The sequence below is a fragment of the Rhinichthys klamathensis genome, unplaced genomic scaffold, assembly GCF_029890125.1.
Source record: "Rhinichthys klamathensis goyatoka isolate OS25496 unplaced genomic scaffold, OSU_Roscu_1.1 h1tg000240l_1, whole genome shotgun sequence".
NCBI lineage: Eukaryota > Metazoa > Chordata > Actinopteri > Cypriniformes > Leuciscidae > Rhinichthys > Rhinichthys klamathensis.
This window is the reverse complement of record NW_026606762.1, coordinates 1,636,997-1,658,242: the sequence shown is the minus strand read 5'-3', so window position 1 is coordinate 1,658,242 and position 21,246 is coordinate 1,636,997. Positions and strand designations below refer to the sequence as shown.

At 38.4% G+C, this 21,246-nt stretch overlaps 1 protein-coding gene across 1 annotated transcript in view; it reads right to left on the bottom strand.

The window, feature by feature from the left end:
* Positions 1-21,246, bottom strand: part of galnt18b (UDP-N-acetyl-alpha-D-galactosamine:polypeptide N-acetylgalactosaminyltransferase 18b) — a 120,879-nt gene that overhangs the window by 48,717 nt on the left and 50,916 nt on the right. The window contains exons 3-6 of the mRNA XM_056265736.1: positions 17,270-17,436; positions 6,716-6,899; positions 3,767-3,964; positions 3,379-3,493 (exon numbers count right to left, since the gene is read on the bottom strand). Of these exons, the coding sequence (XP_056121711.1) occupies positions 3,379-3,493; positions 3,767-3,964; positions 6,716-6,899; positions 17,270-17,436 (664 nt within the window). The remainder of the gene's footprint in view (positions 1-3,378; positions 3,494-3,766; positions 3,965-6,715; positions 6,900-17,269; positions 17,437-21,246) is intronic.

Sequence of the window (21,246 nt, the reverse complement as noted above, 5' to 3'; positions counted from 1 at the left end):
GTTCAATTATAAAGAAATGGAAGCTGAATCAAACCACCCAGACATTGCCTAGAAAAGGTTGCCCTACGAAACTCCTTGCATGAACAGCAGGAGACCACATAAAGGACAATGTTTGCTTTGAGAGTTCAGTATCTGAAAACAGAGTAAAGGTGCAGCAGTGGACCATATCAGGAAATCTGTATAACACTGGCCTGTATGGGATTGTGGCACAAAAAAAAAAAAATATGTGAAGCAAATGTGCAGTGCAAATCTAACACTGCTCAAATCTAGCACCTCAAAAAACACCATACCTTCAGTGAAAGTGGTAGTTTGCATGCTGTGGGGCTGCTTTTGTGATTTTCTGAGACCCGGTTTTGTGATTTCTCAAAATTGAATTTGTTATTAAGGTAAAAAAAAAAGAAAGAAAAAGAACAGAGAAAAGGTCTGAACATTTTTACAAAGATAAATCTTCACTGGTATAGAAAAAAAATATTGATAAACATGTAATGTTATAAAGGAATGGAATGCGTTGATGTGTCACTCTTTATGTTAGCCTTGCAATGGTATACCAGTCTAACTGACACTTCCGCGAGTCATGTTCAACCAAGTCTCTACCTTTCTCACACAGAACAACCTCCTGGACAACAACCAGTCTGGTTTCAAAAGTGGCCACTCAACCGAGACTGCCCTGCTCTCGGTTATCCCGAGTTCACACTGCACGATTTTAGCCCCGATTTTCACTCGCTGACAGGTTTTGGGAGATCGCCGACAAATGCCCGAAATCATAGGGAAATCGGTGCTCGTTCTCGCGAGTGACAATCACACAGTGTGAATGATCAAAGACGCGATCTGAGAGAATCGCAGATGAGTCGCCGATGCCCGTGAGATATTTGGCATGATAAATATCTGGACCTGTCGGCATTCAAAATCCTGCTTTGTGAATGTGTTGTTCTGACTGAAACCTACAATGGCGACGACCTACAGCCAATAAGAGAGCAAGAAACAGGACAGCGGGATGTTCGGGAAGGAGTTAGACCAGAATATCAGTATTTTAATAGATATATTAACAATTATATCAAACAGAAACAAACCACAAACATTTGCCTGACCAGCAGCAACAGCAGCACATTGCAAAATTATTAATTTACCCCCAACTCTCTTTGCAGAACACACAGTCATTGCTCCCCTCGTCTCCCAACCATTTCCTCCTGCATAATCTGTTTTTCTTTTTCTCCTCTTCGCTGCAAATCAGCCCACAGACAATTTGGATGGCAATCTTCTTGCAGGCTATCATTTTGGTTTGGAAAACACTATCGAGTTTGGTTTGGAAACGTAGTTTGCGAACCAGACAGAAGTTGTCGCGATTCTTTCTTTTGTAAAGTCATGCAGTGTGAAACCTCCTGTCGCTGATCCATCGTGCAGTGTGCACACACCAGCAACTGAATGTTACCCCAGATAGTCATGCAGTGTGAAAAGAACAGTGACCTGACTACTTTGAAAATCATGCAGTGTGAACTCGGCATTATTGAAGCTCTAAGACTGGCAAGAGCAGCTTCCAAATCCTCAGTATTCATCTTGCTGGATCTGTCTGCTGCTTTTGACACAGTTAACTACCAGTTTCTGTCAACCCTTATGACAAAGCGCATCTTAGGAACCGCACTCAAGTTGTTCAAGTCTTACCTCTCAGGTACAGTAGGTCCTTCAGAGAGTCTTGGAGGGGTGAGGTATCTTAGTCGCAACATCTAGCTACTGGAGTGCCTCAGGGCTCAGTGCTTGGACCGCTTCTCTTCTCCATCTACATGTTATCACTAGGATTATGTCATTCAGAAACATGTTTTTTCCTATCACTGCTGTGCCGATGACACGAAACTCTACCTCTCATTCCAGCCAGATGATCAGACAGTAGTTGCTCGCATCTCAGCCTGCCTGACAGACATTTCTTGCTAAATGAAGGACCACCACTATCAACTCAACCTTGCAAAGACAGAACTGCTTGTGGTCTCAGCCAACACACTACTTCCTAACCCATTTAGCAAGGTTCATCAACCGTATCTCCATCCAGGACAGCCAGGAACCTTGGAGTTGTGATTGATGATCAGTTAAACTTCACAGACCACATTGCTAGAACTGCCCCGTCCTGCAGATTTGCCTTATACAACATTAGGGAAGATCAGGCCCTTCCTAGCAGAGCATGCTACACAACTCCTTGTCCAAGCGCTTGTTCTATCCAGACTGGACTATTGTAATGCTCTTTTGGCAGGCCTTTCAGCATGTATACTGTCAAACCTCTGCAACTGATCCAGAATGCTGAAGCAAGAGTGGTCTTTAACAAGCTTGCACTGGTTGCCAAATGCCGCTCGCAACAAATTCAAGGCACTGATGTTTGCCTATACAGAACAACCACTGGCTCTGCACAACTATAACTTAAACTCACTACTGCAGACTTATGTGCCCTCCAGAAGCTTGCATTTTGCAAGTGAACATTGTCTTGTGATGCGATCCCAAAGGGGCAAAAAATCTATTTCTCGGACCTTTACCTGGATTTTTCCCTGCTGATGTCCTGCCTAAACCAACCCAAGCTGCTGAGTCTTTTCATTTTCAAGAAACGGCTAAAGACGCATTATTTTTGTCAACAATTTAACCATTAATACTAATACTTACTATTATATTTCTATTCTATTAATTTTTTTATTTAAAAAAAAAAATTTATGTGTACTGTGCTAGACTACCTGAGACTTGTCACAGTACTTATATATTGGACTGCATTTTTATATAGCGCTTTCACAGACCCAATGGGCAACAAAGCGCTTTACATTTTGCCTCACATTCACCCATTGACTCACTCATTCATACATCGACTCATTCATAATACATAAAACACTGATTATATTGTTGCCTTTTCGTTGGTTTGATTGCTTGTATTGTTCTCCTCATTTGTAAGTCGCTTTGGATAAACGCGTCTGCTAAATGATTAAATAAAAATGTAACTAGAGAATTTATAAATAAAACATTAAAAAAAATAATGCCAGAAGTATTGTTAGTTAACCAAAATCAGGGAGCAATAAGGGGAATGTAATATTTATATGAATAGACTAATAAAAAAAAATCATTAAATAACAAAATCAATAGATTAATCAATAGAAAAAAATATTGTTAGTAGCAGCCCTAAATTCACACAGTGTCTTGTCTTGCTATTCTTCATCTGAAACTATTTTAAGCATTTTATGCATAACAATTACAACCCGATCAAAAAATGCGTTTTGACAAGGGATGCCGTAAATGGTGCCAACTTGAACTTTCCTGCCAAGAAAGGAGGGCCATTAGAGTCATTAATCCTTCAAGAGTGCATCCATTATCTTCATTACCCCATAGCCTGTACAGATTGATATAGTTTCTCACCCTCACACCCAGCTCCACATTCTCTCCTCCGTAAATCTCCATGCCTTCATCCAGCAGACCGATCTCAGCGAAGTACTGCCTGTCCACTACAAAGCAGCCAATCAGGGCAGGACTCCTAAAGATTTATATTACATAATTACATTCATTGAATATATATTTATATCAGCCAAATCAGAAAATGAATTGAATAAATAAATATGCATTTCCAAATAAATAAATAAATAAATGTGCATTTCCAAATAAATACATAAATAAATACATCTGCATTTCTAAATAAATGAATAAATACATACATACCTACATGCATACATACATACAGGCATACATCCAGAAATAAATGGATGGATGGCTGGATGGATGTGCATTCCAAAATATATTTAACAAATACCTGATTGGAGCAGTGCTGTTGTTCAGGTTCCACCAGGATTTTGGTGGGTTCAGATATCGGCACCACAGTTCCCAGTCATAGCCCTGAGCAGAGAGTGGGTACTCCTCAATCTCAAATGTGTCATATTTGATATTGTCAAAAGACGGGGATATAATTCTGGTTCTGTCTTCTTTGATCCTTTGGAGAATAGGCTCTGCCCTGTAGACATAACAATAAAAACATTTACCACGCAGTGAACATGCTTTGTTCCAAAAAAAGAAAAGAAAAAGAGAGAGAATTTTGAGTGTGACTTGTGAGCCTGAACAGGCTGTGTGTTCTCAACATGATTAAATAGAGACAAACAGACAGAGCCTATTCAGTCAGTTCCTTCTCTGTACTATTTTGGGACTATTTTAGACTCTTCTAGACTAGATGCAAATTGAGCGGTACAGTACAGCTTTAAAATCACATCAAAGGTGATTAAAGGCTGACAAATTCTGGGCATTATTCAAATTGCACTGACATATCTGGGTCAGATTGTTATGAGCCAAACCATGGTGTGCCAACTGTAAGATCCAGAAATTCTTTTAAAGATGAAGGGCATCTATATGATCTGTGTTCTAAAAGAACCAGGATAGGTGGTATCGTTCATCCAAAAATGAACTCGATGTGTCGCCAAGTTTGAAAATGAAGCATGAATGAAATTTGTTATATGTTCCCTATGTCTTGTTTAGGACTTTTTAGTTACTTCGTGTCCCGAGTGCCATGTTTGTTGTTCGTTGTAGTTTTCCCAGGTGTGTCTTGCTAGCTTGTTACTCCCTTGTGTATAGGTGCGTTCACGCCATGTTGCAATTCCCCTAATTACGAGATTTCAACCTGTAAAAAGCTATCACGTCCTCGTAGAGCATGTAACTTGTAAGCTTGGAATTTCCTGAGAGATCCCACTTGTACCACCTGACTGCTGGAGATTAATTTAGGCGTTGATAGTGTCGCTATAGAATTACATAATTCCTAATAAGGACGTGAACAGTTCTGAGTAGAACGTCAGATGATGTCATCTCGAAATTACAGTAATTACGGCATGGCGTGAACGCAGCATATAGCTCTTGTATTTCTCATGTTCAGGGTCTGGTGTTTCGTGCCATGTGTTTCAGTTCTGTTCCTGGTTCAGGGTTTTCCCTGTTTATTGTGTTTTGTTTATTTCATTTAATAAATATTCTTTACTGCATTTGGATCCTTCTCTCCCTGTCATTTCTGCATCCTCATCACGTTACAGCTAGAGAGGACTTAAGTTCGAGTCATTTAAAACCCAAAGTCATTAGAAAAATGTGCCTGTGGCATTTCTCTAGAGAGTAAACAAAAGTCGGCACACCGCCACTGCTGCTTCCAAAGAATCAATTTATTGAACTATACAATGTTTCGACCTGAAGGTCTTCATCAGGCATAAAAACAAGTACACAGCAAGGTATACTTTATATCAACGTAATCCGTCACACCTGATCTGATTGGACAACTCATTAACCCAAACATACAAAATAGCCACCCATATATGAAAATAAAATAAAATACAAAATAGCAACCAACATTCAGATCAGGTGTGACGGATTATGTTGATATAAATCATGCCTTGCTGTGTACTTGTTTTTATGCTTGACAAAGACGAAACGTTGTACAGTTCAATAAATTGATTCTTTGGAAACTGTGCCGAATTTTCGTTTACCCTCTAGTGAACTGCTTGATCTGATTGCGCACCTGCCTGGAGATTTCTGGATGTGCGCATACTACCACTTTGAATGTGGTGACGTTTCTGCTAAATGATTGTGAGTGAGTGAGAGTTTTGTGACACTTTCAAAGTGAAATATCCAGTGAGTTGTTAATGCTATATTGCTTTAATGTACCACTTAGACTAAACCTAACCGATAGGTGGTGAGATAGAAAAAGTGAGATAAAATGCATTTGCTGAAGCAACCATGCCATTTTAACTTGCTTCTACAAGTCTTTGAGCTCTTTTAGCGTGACTCGTGGACTCGTGCACTCATGGGACTCGTACCCAAGCGCTCGCATCACAAGCGCAATGCTGTACCAGGTGAGCTACCGAGCAAGTTTATGTCAGAAAAGCCATAGTATGGAGCTGATTATTAGCCTGGTTAAAACCAGACCATTCTCAGTTGTAACTGAGTTATGGTCTGGCAAAGCGTCATAGACAAATCATTTCCACAGGGGCGTCACCAACGGACGTCGCGGATAGACCTAAACCCAATCAGAGCGATGAAGGAGATGACGTATGCAGAGCGGCGGAGAAACATCTCTGAGTGTTGTTCTTTGCTCGGTTTTTAACAAAAAGGGAAACGTTCAAATCGCGTAAAACAGACGCGATAGCTGATTCAAACGAGTGATGTTCGACGGCGGCATCCATCTTTGTAATGTAGGCTACAAAATCTGCTTCAAAATCCCAGCGCTGTCGTCATCGTGTAAAGCCCGCCCCAACGTTTCTGATTGGTGCCGCGATTTCGACGGATTGGAAATGAGCTTGAATGAGCTCTTTGCCAGACTAACTTTCAGAGAAAGTCTAAATTTGCCGGAAGTTGTCTGGGTTTTCCCAGGCTAGCTGATTATGTGTGCAAATGTGAAAATGTATTAGTTTACAAATCATTCACTATGGTAAAACAGCCTATGCTGCACATTAAGTCTTCATATGTATATAATGTCTAAATGGGCAGTCTGCCTTTGCTGAACATTCAAAATTCCTTTTTTGTTTCACGGAGGAAAGAAACTCATACGGGTTTGGAGCAACATGAAAATAAGAGAAAAATTTAGATAGGCTGAAATTCTTTTCAAACCTTTTCAGGAAAAATGCCTGTCAGTGCTTGAACAAGAACGCAGATGCTTTATACAATTCGATTAAAAGATGCAGTAATTACAGTCTGTCCGTGAAGCACTAGGAATAGCCAGTGTTCTTATATCACCCACCAGCCAGTGTTGAACTCTACGTGGGCGTCAAACAGGGCCACCACAGGGGCAGAGGCAGCTCTCCAGCCACTCACACGCGAGCGGATCAGGCCCTCCTGCTTACTGTGCCGCACCACTTTAATGAAACCCGGCTGCTTGGCGTTGGTCTCCTTCACAAAGTCCTGTAATTTCTCCTTTAACTCGTCTGAGAGGAAGAGAGTGAGAGAGAGAGAGGAAGAGCTATAACATTACAATGGCTCCTAAAGGACTGTCCTCATTATCCCTGGTCACAGCAAAGAGGATGTTGTTTCTGTTCGTGTGTGTGTGTGTGTGTCAATATGGACTCTTGTGTCTGCCAATCTTGTTCAACTTGAGTAAAACACTGCTCTACAACACCAAACAATACAACATACAGAGTTCATCACCTGACCTCGCTCCATTCAGCACCTAAACAATGTACTGTATGTACAAAGATATAAATAAAATAACTGATCTGGCGACCAATTAATATTCTTATTACATAACTGGTGCTCAATCATTAATAATGGTTCTCAATGTTTTTGCTGCTTTATATTTTTGTGCAATTATTTTTTCAGGATTCTTTGAGGAATAGAAAGTTCAATGAAATCTTTTGTAACATAAATTACTGTACTGTCACTTCTGATCAATCTAATGCATCATTGCAGAATAAAAGTTTATAAGGTATTCATTTCGTTTTTTTAATCCATCCCCAAACTTCGAATGGAAGTGTATCAAGGTTATCATATTAATATTAAGCTGCAAAACTGTTTGCAACATTGATTTGAAAGACTTTCTTGATGTTTCTTGAGCACCAATTCAATATATTAGAATGATTTCTGAAGGATCATGTGACACTGATGATTGGAGTAATGATGCTGAAAATTCAGCTTCGACATTGAATATTTACATAGAAAACGGTTATTTTAAATTGTAATATTTCACAGTATTGTTGTTTTACTGTATTTGTGATTAAAAAATGCAGCATTGGTGAGCATAAGATACTTATTTTAATATTGTTGTAAAAAAAATCTTAATTATGTCACACTTTTGACCTGTAGTATGTAACTAGAAGTGCAAATGTGAAGCATTTTTACTTGTGGTCTTGATTGTATATCACCATTAAGAAATTGTAACCACAATGTCAACGCCACTAACATCTAAAATACTGATAAAACTTTAACAATCTGGCAAAAAGTCAAAATGAAGGTGCCTCACATGAATATATAATGCAAACCAAGACGCAGTGTCATTAAGTTTTCATTTGGGTCCTCTCATGTCTTACGCTTCACCGTTAAATTGAGTTTCTATGATTTATTTTTAATTTCACCTTTTTCTCCCTCTCAGAGAAGAAACTGGTGGAAGAGAAGATGAGATCTTGAAGAGACGGGATGTTGATGTGAAAAGGATAAAGGCAGACTCTTTCACATTCCATGCAATGTATTCATTACTGTAAGTCATATTTCTGGTGTACAGACTGCAATGAATCTATTTTCAAATGTATTCCTCCAGAAAAGGGATATTCAATTAAAGTTCCAAGATATCCCGTCTCTATTCCCTTCCCAGGGGATGTCCGGACAATACTTGTTTGAAACAGTTATACATTTCCAAGGATGAGAATCATGGGCTCCGAGAGCCAAGGCAGTCCTGGCTAAGATTTCTTTACCAATATTTACCAAAAAAAGGAAATATTTCTCCCAACTGGATATGAATATAAAAAGGTAAGATCAGATGTTTTATTAGGCTATTGTCATTATTATTATTATTAATATTATACATGCTATTTTTATTACATTTAGACACTTAAGTGTATGGCACAGAGAATGCATTGGGACTGAGAAAACATACAGGGGGTGCAGGGTTTACCTCTTAAGGAAAGTATGGACCATTTTTATATTTTGCTCAAAGTAATAAACTACTAAAAACAAACATACATAATCATCATGAGCAAAAAAAAAGTTAGTTATTTCAAAGTTGTTTGTCTTCCCTTGCCATCTCTAAATAATTTTCCACTAAACATGCTTATTAATAATGTTAAATGTGTGGTAAAAAGGTGTCACACGTCACAACTTGTCACAAACCTGGTTTAGTTTAATAATTGTATTTGCTGAATTCTCGTTTTCTGTTTTTGTTGGTGTTACTCCTTTGTTTTGGTCATCGTTCTGAATATGTACTGGACGTAGTCTTTGACAGAATCGCGATTTTCTCAGCTTTTTGCTCAAAATGTTGCTTTTTTTATGAAACTTACCCACATTCAAGTATTGATAAAAAAAAATTATGCATGAGGCTAAAACAGTTTTATAAAAAGGATCCTATTATACCCTTTTATAAAGTCTTGATTTTGTTTTTGGGGTGTACTAGAATATGCTTTCAAGCTTGATTGTTCAAAAAACACATTATTTTTCACATGTTTTACGTTATTATAGCACCTCTCTCCTCAGTCTGTCCCAAACGCGCCATCTAGTTCCTCTTTCAATGAAGCCCCTCCTTCCGGAATACTAAATGTGCTGTGATTGGCTAGCTGGCCCAATGTATTGTAATTGGCCCAATTTTCATCTGCTCAGATGTAACTATTAAGGATGGCGTCAATTACAAACCAATTCAAGCCTGATTCCGACTTAAGAATGTTAACAAACAAGAGGATTGTCCAGAACGAAATTCATGCATGGACTTTGCACGGACGGATTTCACAGGACGTTTCAGAGTGGTACGTTTTTTTTTTTTCTGTTATTTTCTTTTTAGAAACATTTTAGATACGTTATACACTATTTAATCAGGATATTTGTCAGAAGACAATGGTAATACAAACAGTAATCGATAACAAATCCATGGTTATTCCTAAGAGGCGGTGAACCGTTACAAAAGCGAGAGCTTACAAATGCTACAGTAAACACTATATCAACTCTAATGTTGGCTAGTAGGCGAGCGGAGGCAAACAGCTTTGCCCTTTGTTTACATCATAGCAACTATAAAACATAGATAAACATGTTCAGGAACATTGTTTAAAATACATTAACCACTCTAAGTTTGTCAGCCTTAGGAAGGTCAAACAGAAGGACAAAACAGCGTCTCTTTGACATAGCAGCAGCTCATTTGCATATTCAGTGGGCGGAGATATAGTTTTTGGAAAGTGAATTCTGTTAAATAAAATATTTCCCATTGGAGTGGACTTTGAGCCTTTTGAATACCGCTGCTCTAGAACATTCTTGAAATCTCAATCTACATGAGGAACTTCCAATGACGTTACATTTCTTTGTTACCTTTTTCTTTTTTAGGAACTGCTACAATGGTATTGCCATGTTTTTTTTTTCATGTTTCTTGGAAAAAAAACAAGTATCAAAAGGTAATCTGAATCATTTAGTCAAAAAATCATGGTAATACACCTCAAAGCATCACTAGTACCATGTTACTTTTTGGTAAGGATTTGTGTAGTTTATTCAGTCGACGGCCTAATCTTCTTATTCCCTGTTTGCTGAGGCTAAATTGACTTTCTATTAAGTTTGCATGATAAACATGTTTGATGATTTTGCAGATGGTATAGCCACAGGACAGGGAGAAAATTAATAACACCAACTCAATCAACTGTTGCTGTTAAAACAAATAAATGATCACAAAGACTTCAAAAACAAAAACTCACCCAGACAAGGCCCAGTGGTACACAAAGGTTTTTAAAAACCTTTTAACGGCGTAATATAGGGAAATGGCTCATCAACTCTTTGAGTAGAAAATTAGTTTCTGCACATGGCAGGATTTAGTTTTTTTTTCCCTTGGCACAGTCCCTTAACTAACAAGTTCATGACATCAATTCTGCTATCTGAGTTTCAAATCAGGTACAACTATAACAAACATTACATGTCCCTTCCACTTTCAAATCTGTCCTAAAGCCCTTTTTTTAAAAATAGTTGTAATTTTTACAGACAAAAACTCTAAATGCTACAGTAAAAGCTGTTATTGGTTAACTGCAAGTCCCCTTTCGGATAGGAACTTCGACGCTGCGTCATGGCGTTGATGCTATTGGAACGCTTTCAGTGTGAGCACGGCCTTGATATGAACCAGATCCCAGGTTCTTCAGGGTTGTTGATTTGTTTTAATCTATTCCAACAAGCACAGCACAGCCGTGATGGGTAAGCACCCCCCTCAGCGTGGCGACGTTGGTATTGTCGTTTCCATAGCTTTAACGCCATGGCGCAGCGTCAATGTTTATTTTACATTTGTAATCCGGTTCCCTAAGAAGGAACGAGGCGTTGGGTCCTTCACACAACAGAATCTGATGCCATGCTTTTCAGGTAGGTCATATTGCGATTATTGAAGTCAATATTGCGATATAATAAACAAATGGTTTCATGAGTCAACTTGCTTGGTTCTAAAGCAAAATGCACACACAGATTAGTGATAATTCTGAAATGTGTATTTCTCAACTCAAACTAGCAACAACAACTAAATGATTGATAACACCTATAATGATCAATAAGCCATTGATGTCTGGATACAAATTAATTTAATTTTAATTTTTAAGTTAACTTCAAACAATCTTCATATAAACCCATAATATTTGTAATATTTACCTGTGCTCTTCCTGTCTAACAGGTAGGACATATACAGAAATTGAATAAAGTTATCAAACAGTCTGCGCTGCATAAATGATCAATTATATGGACTAAAATCCTATTTAAACTACCTAAGTTCTTTGGTCAAGAGCAGTGACTGTTTTTCTCTGTTCCCTTTGTTCTTTGATTAACTTTACTGACAGAAAGCATTATTGGACGCTGGCCCTTTAAGAGTTGCTGACAGAGACGTGGATCTCACACGCGCCTTATTCTCTCACAACTCTTTACGACGACCATCATACGACTGCTCTTATGTTATGAAGACAAATGATATTTTGATATGAAAACAAATGATATTTTGGCATAATTGTCTGTGTTATTGTTCGTTCAATTCAAGCGGAAAGAGAACTGTATTCTGGCGCGCGGTCTGTGCATGCGCATGAGACTGGCGCACGTCTTTCAGTAAGGACATTCACAGGCAGCGCGCTCTCTTTTGACTTGTCTCGCTTTCGCATGAATAAGAGCGGGATCATGTAACACTAGCCAAAGGATGACAAAAAAATAACAGATGCTGCGTTAACAGCCCTAATTTGTTTATTTCATATAAAATCGCAGTATTTTGCATCATATAATCGCATAGGCTTGACATCGCGATTACGATTGCGATATAATTAATCGTGCAGCACTATTTTCAGGCATCATTTATACTCATGTTGTCTCGCTACGTAGGGACCACACGCCAGCTAATCAAGAATTGGCGTGTTCACGTGCTTCAGACACCGGCTCAGAGTAAGCATTCCCATTCGCTATGATGCTGCGTCTCGTTCCCTCTCAGGGAACCGGGTTACATATGTAACCGTACCATACACAGGGAAGAACCGCAAATGGTTTAACATAGCATTATATGTAATTTTATTGTACAAATGTAGTTTTACTGTATCATTTTATTGTCAAACTATGAATTACCTTACAATTTACGGTGGGAAAAAACATCTGTTTATTGTTAGTTCAAGTAGATTAGTATATTAACTTTATATTAGTTATCAGTTGTAAAAAATATACAGACACCAGCATGCTTTCCCGTAATACCTGAAACAACATCAAACATTTTTTGAATTTCTGGCAACCAGAATATTTCAGGATATGTTTAGGGGCACATATGCGAAGAATGAAATTCCTGATTGGAAGAAATGATGGTGTAGCGAAGTATGTTCTTCACACAGAATGATTCCAGGAGGTGAAGATTGACCGAACATGTAATACTGTAATACCAATCGCAGTGATTGTTATCTGACAGTTGTTTTTTCTCAATTTTTCTTGCCCTTAATGTTCATAGCACTGGCCACAGGTATGACAGAAGCTAAAGATCACTTCTTTTTGCCACAATTCAATTCACCTTGCCCTTGAGTGGGATGTTGTGTTCAGCCAAACTCATGTCTACAGAGTTTATCCTTGAGCGATCACTGTCCCTCATCGATCACTGAGATTACATGAGTGAACGTGAACAGAATGTCTCTTTCAAAAGCCAGAGAACATTGGATATGAACAGCTTGTGGCTCGACAAATTGCTCTAATGCTTTACCCCCGCCTGCAAATATGAGTTTTATGATTGAACCGGGAGACACTAAACGAAATCTGTCTTCTGATTTTATTTGACAGAAAAAATTCTCCCTTTATCTTCAACCGCACCAAAAACTTTCTTCAACGCTTATTAGAACAGAACTTTCATCTCTGTCAAAAAATCCTGATTGAAAAAAGGAACAAATAACAATTGATTGGGGGGAAAAATGGTGAGGACTACTATCAAAATAAAACAAAAGCATAACAGGCCCATTATCTGTCCATTATCCATTAACTGTTCATCATGACTGAAAGCATCAATCTTTCATCACCATTATCTCAATTATCTCAAGTGCCTTTCTTGTTTCAGTCGATAGAAAACACTAAGCTTGTCTAAATCTACAACTACTAGCCATTTTAATATGAAGGAAGACTGACAAGCTAAAGGTCTGTAAGCAATCTTATTGGGTATCAAAGCTTTAGAGGAAACATTTTTATTAAGTTCTTGGTGTTAAATGACTTAGACCGATCTTCTGTCTTTCCCTCTGCTGAGATAACCAAGTGTTTTTGTAGGGTTTGGTGAAACCTAAGAATTGACTCTCTTTTCATTTCTAAGTTGGAATTTGAATTGTATTGGCCAAAGCAGTATAGTATAGATCCATCCATCCATCCATCCATCCATCCATCCATCCATCCATCCATCCATCCATCTATCTATCTATCTATCTATCTATCTATCTATCTATCTATCTATCTATCTATCTATCTATCTATCTATCTATCTATCTATCTATCTATCTATCTATCTATCTATCTATCTATCTATCTATCCATTCATTCATCCATCCATCCATTCATCCATTGAGGGGTTATATATAAACACCTCCATTTAATACATCTCTTGAAGGACAACCTGTCTTCTCTGTCAATCTTATAGAGACCCATTGGTTTATGGGTTGCCTCTTGGAAGATGTCCTCATTTTCCCTAGACTTAGAAAGAGAATAATTTAATCTTCGCGTATGTCAATATAGACTCTGGGATGGCTAAGCTGTATTGAACTGAATGTGAAGCTCTCAACCAATATAATACAACATTCATGAAATCAATCCATCACTCCTTCTAACAGCTCAATGCCCTGCCAGGACAGCCTTACAAAAAAGTACTGAGGCAATTCTTTTGGCTGCATGTTCAGATGGTCCCATTATTACAGATTTGCGCAAAACTTTTGCATATTTTCTAAATGTCGATAAAAAACGATTGTGAAATGACTGCGTTTCCATTAACCAATGTTATGCGACTAAAACATAATTTTGTCCTCTCGCGAAAAGTCATTCCAAAAATCATGGCGACAGATGTTGGTAGGTTTATGCATATTGTTGCCACCACACTAGCTATTATTTTTAACCGAAGGAGACGTACGCGTGGTATCCAAGCATTAATGGCAAGGAAAGCCCCTTATACTTGACAGCGGCCACGTATGAGGTGTTTCTGGGTGTTTCTCTCTCATATCTGCTTCGAGGTCTTGATAAATTGTGGCATTTCTTTGTTGTTTAGAATCCAGTATTCCTGTAATTAGTTTGTCTTTTATGAGTTTAATTAAGAACTCTGTCTCGTCTTCTGTCTAAACATCTTTAATAAAGAATGATCATGTGACATTTACGTAAGCCAGGTGACTTGTCAATGCGAAAAAACTGTTTCCATTGCAGTTTTGCAAAATATTCCTTTTTCAAATTGCCTGAAAAACCACCTCTTGCGAGCGTAAAAACTTGTGTGGGATTTTTCGGGACATGTTTCCATTGGGTGCATTTTCAATTCGCAATTTCAATTTGTGTAATTTATAGGGTAATGGAAACACAGCTAATGACACTTTGACACATGCTGTCATGAAATCTGTGACTCTCAGGCATGCTACACTAACTGAAAAACATCTATAAAGAAAAATAAACTTAATTGAGTATATATACTCTCTGAAAACAAGTCTCATTTTTGTATGCAGTTCTGCTTCTAAAGTTAATTTATCTTTCATTTTTGTCTTAATTTCGCTTAATATTTGAATTCACAACTTTCTACAATGATAAATGTACTTAATTGATGTATTCTCTAAAAATACATCTAAATAAATTATGTAATTTTGCTTTTCAAGAAAAAAATATTTTTGTATGCAGTGTAAGTCATCTCTCTCTCTCTCTCTCTCTCTCTCTCTCTCTCTCTCTCTCTCTCTCTCTCTCTCTCTGATGATAAGGTGTTATTCATCAGTCGTCAGCTGAAGAGGCAAAAAAATTCTGTCAGCTCATTCTCAGGTTTTAAGAAGAACGAGATTAAAACATTTTTGGCCTTCACTGAAGGTTGACAGATTCTCTGTTGGTCTCAGTGTTGACATAAAGTCTCATGTTGAGTGTAAAGATAAAACTGCCAGAATTCACATGATTATTCCAGCTGAAAGAGAGGGCCACTGATGCTCAAAATGGTACAATTAGTGAGGAGTCACCTGGGTCGCTTTACTCTCTTTCTCTTCATGTCAGTCATTGTGTCTGCAGCACTATAATATAGTGTAAGCTGAACCCAGAAGTGGCTCTCACATTAGGAAGCGATGTCGAGAGATACTCAAGTGAAAGAACCAGGCAGCCTCTACAGAGCCATGGGGGTGACGACAGCTAGAGGCGATAAGATACCTATTCTAGCCGTGATGACAAAAGTAAACCAGTTTCAGCTGACACACAGGATGGAATGACACTAGCAAAATGGCAAAGACAGCATGTTTTTTGTTTATGTTTTTTTTTTGGGGGAAGAAGATGATTTTTATGGATAATGCATTCTGGCAGATAATATAATATTAATGAAATAAAATAAAAATGCGTTCATTCATGTTTTCTAAACGCAAGGTAAACTTTTAAAAATGCACTGTAGTTTTCAAATTAAAAGTTTTATATTAAAGTGCATTGTGTTTAAATAATCTTTTGTCATGCTTTAAAGTATTATTGACTAATACTAAAGCACATGAAAAGTCTTTTGTCAAAGACTACATCTGGATCATATTCAGAATGATAATCAAAACAAAGATGGAGTAGATCGAGTCCATCAACACCCCTAATGCTTGCACAGTCCTGTGGCTCGTCCTGAATCCACATTTCATTGTAACATTAGGCTGTTTAATGTTGATGATCGCGTTCTTTTACATGTATATGACAACATGATATCGCTTGTTTCTGCGTATACAGTATATAGTATAGTATATATATAAGTATATACTTCCACAATATATAGTCTATATTGACTATACTCTCATTCCTGCGTAGTAATCAAGAAACTTTACTGCCGTACCATGCGAGCAGCAGGCGTAATGATATGACGCAGCACCTGAAAATAGTCCCCAGCTCGGTAACTTCCAACGTGACCGGGACTAAGTGCCTGCGCCTGCTGCACTCATGGTACGGCAGTAAAGTTTCTTGATTATTACGCAGGAATGAGAGTATAGTTCCTAGCCATATCAGCCTAGAAAATCGCAACTTTACATTTTCCGTCGGTCTTAGTGCACGATGTAACTACAGAAGAGTCAAGTTTTAAATAGGAAAAATATCGAAACACTTTGGTCTTTTTTTTTTGAGAAATGCTAATGGTCTTGTCCACTCCAATGATGTATGCTAAGCTATGCTAAAAGTGGTACCGCCAGAACCGGAGATCGGCTGAATGGATTCAAAAACGGTAAAACTCAACAGTTTAACTCTGGGGGAGTTGTAAAATGAGCCTATTTCCAAAAAAAGTGGAGTAACCCTTTAAGTGAGTGGTGGTTGACCGAGTTTTTAACCACTGTAAAAGTAGAAGACAGCTGATATAATTTAGATATATTATATTACATTTAATATAATTCAACTTACTGATAAATTGGGAAATTACTTTCATAACATTGCTGAAATTAATTCTTATTTCACACAATATTAACATAAAATAATTGGACAATTGATAAAGGAAAAAAAAAAAAGATTGGTGGAAATAATGCAATACGGAGCAACCTGTGCTTTCTATTAAAGGCTAGCAGACAATCCACTAAATGCATCATTAGTCCAGAGCATGAGGCACATGGTGTCGGGGGAAAAAAAGCAATTCATCACGTTTCTTAGGTTTAATCTTTCTGGGGTAAATATTTCTCAGTTTTCAGCTGATTAGTATTTCTTTCACCAATCACTTTAATCCAATGAGCAGAGCAGCTAATTAAGCAGACGGAAGGGTTCGATTAAAGACAGAATGTTGAGAAGCCATACAGCGCTAATAAGTAAGACTATAAGCCCCACACTGAGAACTAGCTAGTCCAACACAAGAGAAAACTAAAAGGAAATTAATGTTGTTGCCGCAGCTTAAATTTGTTCCAGTCTCACAGGAAGTAGTTACACCAATGCTGCTCATTAATGGCAAACACAATACAACCAACAAACATGCTGTGTGTAAACCTACCGTTATTGCTGTTGTCATCTACCAGTATGATCTCTTTGAGCAGATGGTGGGGGGTTCGGTTCATGGCCGAATGGATGGAGCGTAGGATGACTGAGAGCGCCTCATTCACAAAGATGAAGACTATACTAACCTGCGGGAGGTTGGACGGGTAAGACATGTTTTTGCACCTGCGGGAACAGATGAAACAAAAATGTTAATATGTGAAGGCATTTCCAAGAACAGGGAACAATTGGTGTCATGTTAGTTTTTAAAACACAAACCCCATGGAAGATATGTTAAATAAAGCATTACTAAAATGAACCAAGCTAGTTTGAAATTCATCAAATGTATTTGTGGCCAGTCTCTCCTTGGAGGTCTTGACTTTCTGAAATGTATCCAATTAAAATTCAATTAAATAATTTAATTAATTTGATCATGCCTATCCATTCAACCCTATTACCCAAGTTATTTTAACTGGGGATAACATGATCAGTAATTTGAATCATATTAATAATATTCATTTATTTTATGGGAAATATATGTTTATCAATAAGTACAATCCAGTATTTTGGTCCCAACTTACCCATTTTTAATATGTATACTTCTTAAAGGGATAGTTTACCCCAAAAAATAACTCAAAGATTTACTCACCCCTTAAGCCATCCTAGGTATGTATAACATTCAGACAAATACAATTGGAGTTATATTAAAAAAATGTTCTGGCTAATCCAAACTTCCTTAGACAAACTCATGGCTTCACTTCAGAAAGCCTTTATTAACCCCCTGGAGTCATTTGGTTTACTTTTAAAATGGATGGATGCCCTTTTTTGGGCTTAAAATTTTCACCAGCCATTCACTCCCATTATAAAGCTTGGAAATTAAATATATAAAAAAAAAATCAATATAACTCAGATTGTATTTGTCTGTACACACCTAGGATGGCTTCAGGGTGAGTAAATCATGGGCTAATTTTCATTTTTGGGTGAACTATCCCTTTAAATTTGATATGTGTTGTGTATACTATTTAATTGTTGTTCATTTAAAAATTATTGCTAGAAAATAACAAAATCTCACAAATCGGCATTTGAAACTGTATTTAGACGTCCCAAATTTTAGTGACAGAGTTGCAGAGTTGCAGAACTGCAAACCTCATGCAAAATTTTAAATAAATAAAACAGCCCATATAATATTTAGTTTGACCTCCTGAGGTTTTTATTCCTTTGCCGACCACTTGTTTAAAAATGACTATGTTTAAGAGTTTCAGGCCCTATTCTGTTTCCTTAACGTGGGAAAACGCAGAGAAATACAAATGAAAAAGCCAAAAGGCAATTAGAAAAACAAGACCTTTTTGGTAAATATGGAGGTCTTTTACAATGATAGGTGATGTTTTGATGTTCTTGGCAGACTGGAGTTTATAACAAGTGGGTTTTCAACGTTTTCAGACCCAGGTACTCAATAGCAATTTGGCACCACGGAGAGAAAAGAACAGATGTGATCAGATGTGAAGGAGTTCTTTATGTTGCTGCCAGCAAGACACATCCAGTAATTACAGGCTATGGAGTAATTATGTTTTTCCACACACACCTCTTTCAAAGCCTGTCAAAATAGAGTCGGTTGGTGTAAACTGTATGTTGCCATGCTTTCAACCCATAACAGACTGGAAAATACAGTTACAGTTCACATACAGAAACAGTACATTTTATACCGATTGTTTCGACACGGATCAGTTCAAACAGGTTAGTTTATTAGTGAAGCAGCAGGAACGCAGTCAAATTCACAGGTAAGATGATCAATATACTGTAGAGAAGTGCAGAACTGGTAGTCTTGATAGTAGGGCTGGGCGATATGGCCAAAAAATCATATCTCGGTATTTTTTGGTTAAATGGCGATATGTGATATATATCTCGGTACTTTCTACGTTTTTCTAATTGGATAAAGAAAATATGTATTTATTTAAAAAAAATGTTATTTCACATTCTGCCCAATGATATCCTACAAACAATGTTGATATTGAAGGATATGGAAACAAATATAGTGAATGTAATGTAGCAAAAAGATTTTGTTTTTAATTGACTAAAGGCTAAACTAAAAATGAAAATAAAAACAAAAACAAAAGCACAAACTAATTATATTAGCCTGCATTTGATTATAATGGTCACTTTCATAAAAATATACTTGTAGGTTTAAAATTCCACATAAAGTAAACATTTATTGTCTCCAACAACAAATATTTTAGCAATATGTTTATTTTAGTCAGAATTATTGCGCTACTATTCTATTGTGCTCCGTCTGTTTGACGCGCATGCGCGCGGCGGCGCTAGTTCACAGAAGCTTGAATTTTAGCGGAGATTCACTTGCAGAAGCTCGTCCTCTCCTGACAGTGAAATGGACATATTTGTTTGACTCTAACATTTACAGATGGAGAATATACCTGTGAAATGTAACTCAACAATACGTCATTCGACGCTATGGGGAACGCCTCAGGCGTGACAGGTGTCTGAAATCACTATCAAATCACGTCAATCATATTGACCGGCGACAGCCCGTGAATCATTAGCGTGAATGATTAACGTGCGACCTGGAAGTATATAAGGGCGCCTTGCAAACATGACAAATCACCCGGGCCTGGTTGGTGGAAACGCCCCTTTCAGCCATGTAAAGTGGCGGTTCCCAGGTTCGTATAGAACTTCTGGCGAGTCTTCACTTTGCACGCCGCAGGTGAGCTGCTGGTCTTTTCAAGGAGTATATTTTTTGTGATAAAAAATAACATATTTCTCTTTACAGACCTCGTTCCCTGTATAAAGAGTTATGGGGTCATGTCAAGGTAATAAAGGTAAGATAACTTTATTGGATTATTAGGGCCCTGAAGTTCCCCGTTAGGTGGCCTGAACGATAACTATGTTAGCCTTTGGGCTGTTAGCCACCTCAGGGTAGAGTAGTTGGTCTCTCTCTGATAGTATGTTTTACTTAGAGTGTTGACTGACGCTAGAGCTTCAGATAGATCTTATGTCCGGCCCATGGGACCGTTTTGACTTTTCTGAGTATTTCGCCCCTTGAGCTCTGTTGAGTTTTCATTAGGGTGAGCGTTCTGCAGCCCTTTGTATGGAATAATACAGACTATATTCTTTAGTATGCTGTGGCTCCTCTGAGCCCTCAGATAGATCTATGCTTACAGGTTGGCCCTCACCAGGGCCGCCTCTGTAGCTGGCCTAGGCTGTGCCAGGGATATTAGAGGTGTTCTGCTAAATTAGCATTTCTTCCTCTGACCCTTCACTTTGTGAATGTAGGTTTTTGGACATCCCTGTATATCAGCCTCCTCCCATGGGAGTCGTTAGGCCAAGGCCCGCCCCCTTCTCTGCATTCTGGGGTGACTAGAGTAATGCAGCGTGGTGCAGAGGATGGTTTATAGGGACATGGTAGGCCTCAGTTAGGCCTCCGTGGTATATAAGTCCTTTTGAGCAGGGTTAGGCCGTCTTTCGCTTCACGAAGAAGACTGAGTCTCCTGCCCGACCCTGCCGTGCAGAACTGGCCTACGGATTTAGGCCGCCAGTATGGGCTTCACTTACCTCGCTGAGCTACTGCTCGAGCGCCGGGTTGTAGGTGGTTGGCTTTCATTCAAGCCCCACTCCCCTAGGTTGGGCACAGATACATTTCTGTCACCCCTAGAGCCGCTGGCAGGCCCGCCCCCTCGTAACCTCAGGGTGAGGTGTGAGTATTCCCCTGTGATTCAGGGTAGGTCTGAGTACTTCACTCCCAGTTCTGTTTATCCTACCTCGCACCACTATGGCTCGGGTCGAGTGTGAAGTAAGCCTTCACTTCTTCTTTGGTCGAAGTACGCTCCCCTGTAGCCAGAGCATTGCCCTGAGCTGACGCCCATGCATAGATGGTAGGCCCCTGACTAACTGGGGCCTCCGTTGAGGCAGAGTGGCGTATGTTGTACTCCCCTTGTTTTAAGGGTGCTAAGCTCTCTTTCTGAGTACACTGCCGTGGGCAATGTG